Raw genomic sequence first — 2,699 nt, 5'->3', positions numbered from 1 at the left:
GACCATTCAGCATGTTCTTATTCTGACACCGGATCAACCGTACGTCAATCACTGTCATCGGATCGCTGATCTGGTTTGCCTGAAGTCTATCTGAAGAGGATCTAGTCACTGGATTGACAAGGTTTGTTTTTCATCTTGGGCTGCAAAATTAATCGAAACAAAGCCAAAATCGTGATATGGCTTAGCACAATTATCAAATGGCAAAGGCTGTGATTTAAGTAAATGAATACATGCGCTGCGAGTTTCAGAATGAAGTGCAGAACTGTGTTCATTTACACATCTCATGATCCGCTGTTTTTTTCCAAGCGGTAACCTTACGATCTCTCTCTTGAATCCAACACTGAAGAGACTTAAACTGCAGTTCATCCACTGGCCACTAGAGGCCGGCTGCAGAAGAGACTCAATCCCATAAACCCCCATGTTAAAATGCCCAACTTTACAGCAGAAAAACACAAGTTTACAGTCTGGTGCAGAAAATGGTTTTGGTCTATATAACTAATTTTGCCCTTCATGACGACTGTGAGGGGGTGAATATTTTTATAACTCATCCGTTTAAATTATATCAAGCCTTAATGTTCTGCATAATTAAGGGCGTGGCCACTTGAGTGACAGGTGGATTGCTGCTGATGTCACTACTAGCCGTTTGTCTGTTAGCGTCACGTCACCTCAGCTAATCCGCCTCGCTGCTCATTTACGTTTATCCGGGAGTGACGCTGCCAAGATGGCGACGGCCGGCTCCGCCTACTTTGGGCTTCAGAAACACTCTTCAGAAACACTACGAGTGACGTCACGCACACTACGAACATATTTATTTACAGTCTATGGTTTTTTCAGATTCTCACAGTAAAAGCTGCTCCACATGAACTTCATCTGCACTTGAAAACTAAACATTCGCCAATCATCTTCACCTGCAGTTTTACATCTAAAGTTTGATGGTCTAATGTTTAAAATATGAGAAATCCCAATCAGATTTTTCCCAAATCACGCAACCCTAGTTTCCACATTATATTCATCATCACGAGCCTGTGCTTACTGAGTTACCCACGTCTGATCTCAGATGTACAAACATGGCCTCAGCGTCACATAAAAACTACTCAATCACTATAGATGCCAGTCAGACTGTCTAAGTGGGCGATTCCTGGCTAGAATAAACCAATAATATGCCAACTGAATGACACTGACATTTCAGATTTCTTCTCCATCACATTTGAGCTGGAATAACAGACATTATAAGTAAGAGGATCTTTAAGAAGGAAGATATCCAGCTGTAATATCTCTCTCACACACTGTAATTATATTCTCAGAGCAAAAACACTCCGCCGCTGATTTATCATTATATTGTGTCATTATATTTTCATCACAGAAAACGGTTCATTATTATTCACAGTTGTGCTGAAAGTCAGCCTGGGAATGAGATGTTCATCACTGAAGCAGAGAAAGCAGACGCCAAACGCTGTAAAACGCTGAACTGTGACACGCGGATCAAATTATATGCATTTAATATGCAGGTATTCTGGACCAATGAGATCTGACTGTGGGCGGGGCTTCCCAGTGCAACACTGCAGAAATTATAGGGCCCGATGAAATCCCCCCCAAAATTTTTTTCCCAAAATCCATTTTGTTTTATCCCAGATTCCATTCTTTACGTTTACATTTTTCTGGATTCTGTTTTTTTTCCATTTAAATTTTTCTGGAATGGTTTAATGATTAAATACAATTTTAGTCATTAAAAAGCATGTCTAATGAATTGAAATCATGAAACTTATAGAATTGAACAATTTAGCAAAAATCTTATAAAATAAAATAAAAATGTTGGGCCCTATGAAATCCATTTTATTTTCCCTAAATTCTGTTTTTATTTTATCCAAATTTTTTTTTTTTACAATAATAGAGCCCTATGAAATGTTTTTTTTCTGTATTTATGATGTGAAAAAGTTGGTGATCAAATAAAGACATAAAATATAAATTATATTTACCATTATTATTATGACTTTGAGAAGTACATTCTACTTTACAATAGTAATATATTTCTGTCATAATTTCTTCAAGTTAAACCAAACTTTTATTTTGACGGGTTGTCAAAGACCCTTGAGTAACTGTGAGTAAATGCAGCCCTTAGAAACATTATCTAAGTGATTGACAAACTTAAATCTCCACACAAACACAGTTAACGCAGTGTTCTTCAGGTCAAACTCGCGGAGGGTAAAGGATATGGGCTGGACACCATCCGCAGGCAGAAGCTGCGAGGAAACGTGGACTGTTTGAGGCAGAAGAAAACGATGGGCGCCAACTCTGGGTACGGGACGACTAGAGCGCTCAACTCACTGCTGACATCATCAGCCACTTCCTGTTCCTGCTCCACAGGCTCCGCCTCTTCTTCAACAAGCCCCTCCCAGCCAGGAGAGACATGCAGGTCCACGTGTGGCTCCGCCCCCTCCGAGGCAGGCCCCTCCCCCTCTGATGTCATGGCTTTGGACCCGCCTGCAATGAAAGAGACCATTAATTCAATTCAATTCACATTTATTTGTACAGCGCTTTTCACAATACACATAATTTCAAAGCAGCTTTACGGAAAGTCCACAGTTCACATTACAATTTAGAGAGATCTGTTATCAGAGGAAACTGTCCAAGTTATGTATTTCAGAAATGTACATAATTACAGTTAATGAAAAATGTATTAATTTAAACTGTTATAATTT

At 39.4% G+C, this 2,699-nt stretch overlaps 1 protein-coding gene across 1 annotated transcript in view; it reads right to left on the bottom strand.

The window, feature by feature from the left end:
- Positions 1-2,242, bottom strand: part of cacna1ib (calcium voltage-gated channel subunit alpha1 Ib) — a 110,984-nt gene extending 108,742 nt beyond the window's left edge. Inside the window, exon 1 of the mRNA XM_081380547.1 lies at positions 2,225-2,242. Coding sequence (XP_081236673.1) covers positions 2,225-2,227 — 3 coding nt within the window. The 5' untranslated portion in view covers positions 2,228-2,242. The remainder of the gene's footprint in view (positions 1-2,224) is intronic.
- Positions 2,243-2,699: the final 457 nt, after the last annotated feature.

This window comes from Scardinius erythrophthalmus (assembly GCF_964197995.2).
Source record: "Scardinius erythrophthalmus genome assembly, chromosome: 12".
Classification (NCBI taxonomy): domain Eukaryota; kingdom Metazoa; phylum Chordata; class Actinopteri; order Cypriniformes; family Leuciscidae; genus Scardinius; species Scardinius erythrophthalmus.
Note: the sequence above shows the minus strand (reverse complement) of the source record. Positions and strands in the feature narration are given on the sequence as shown.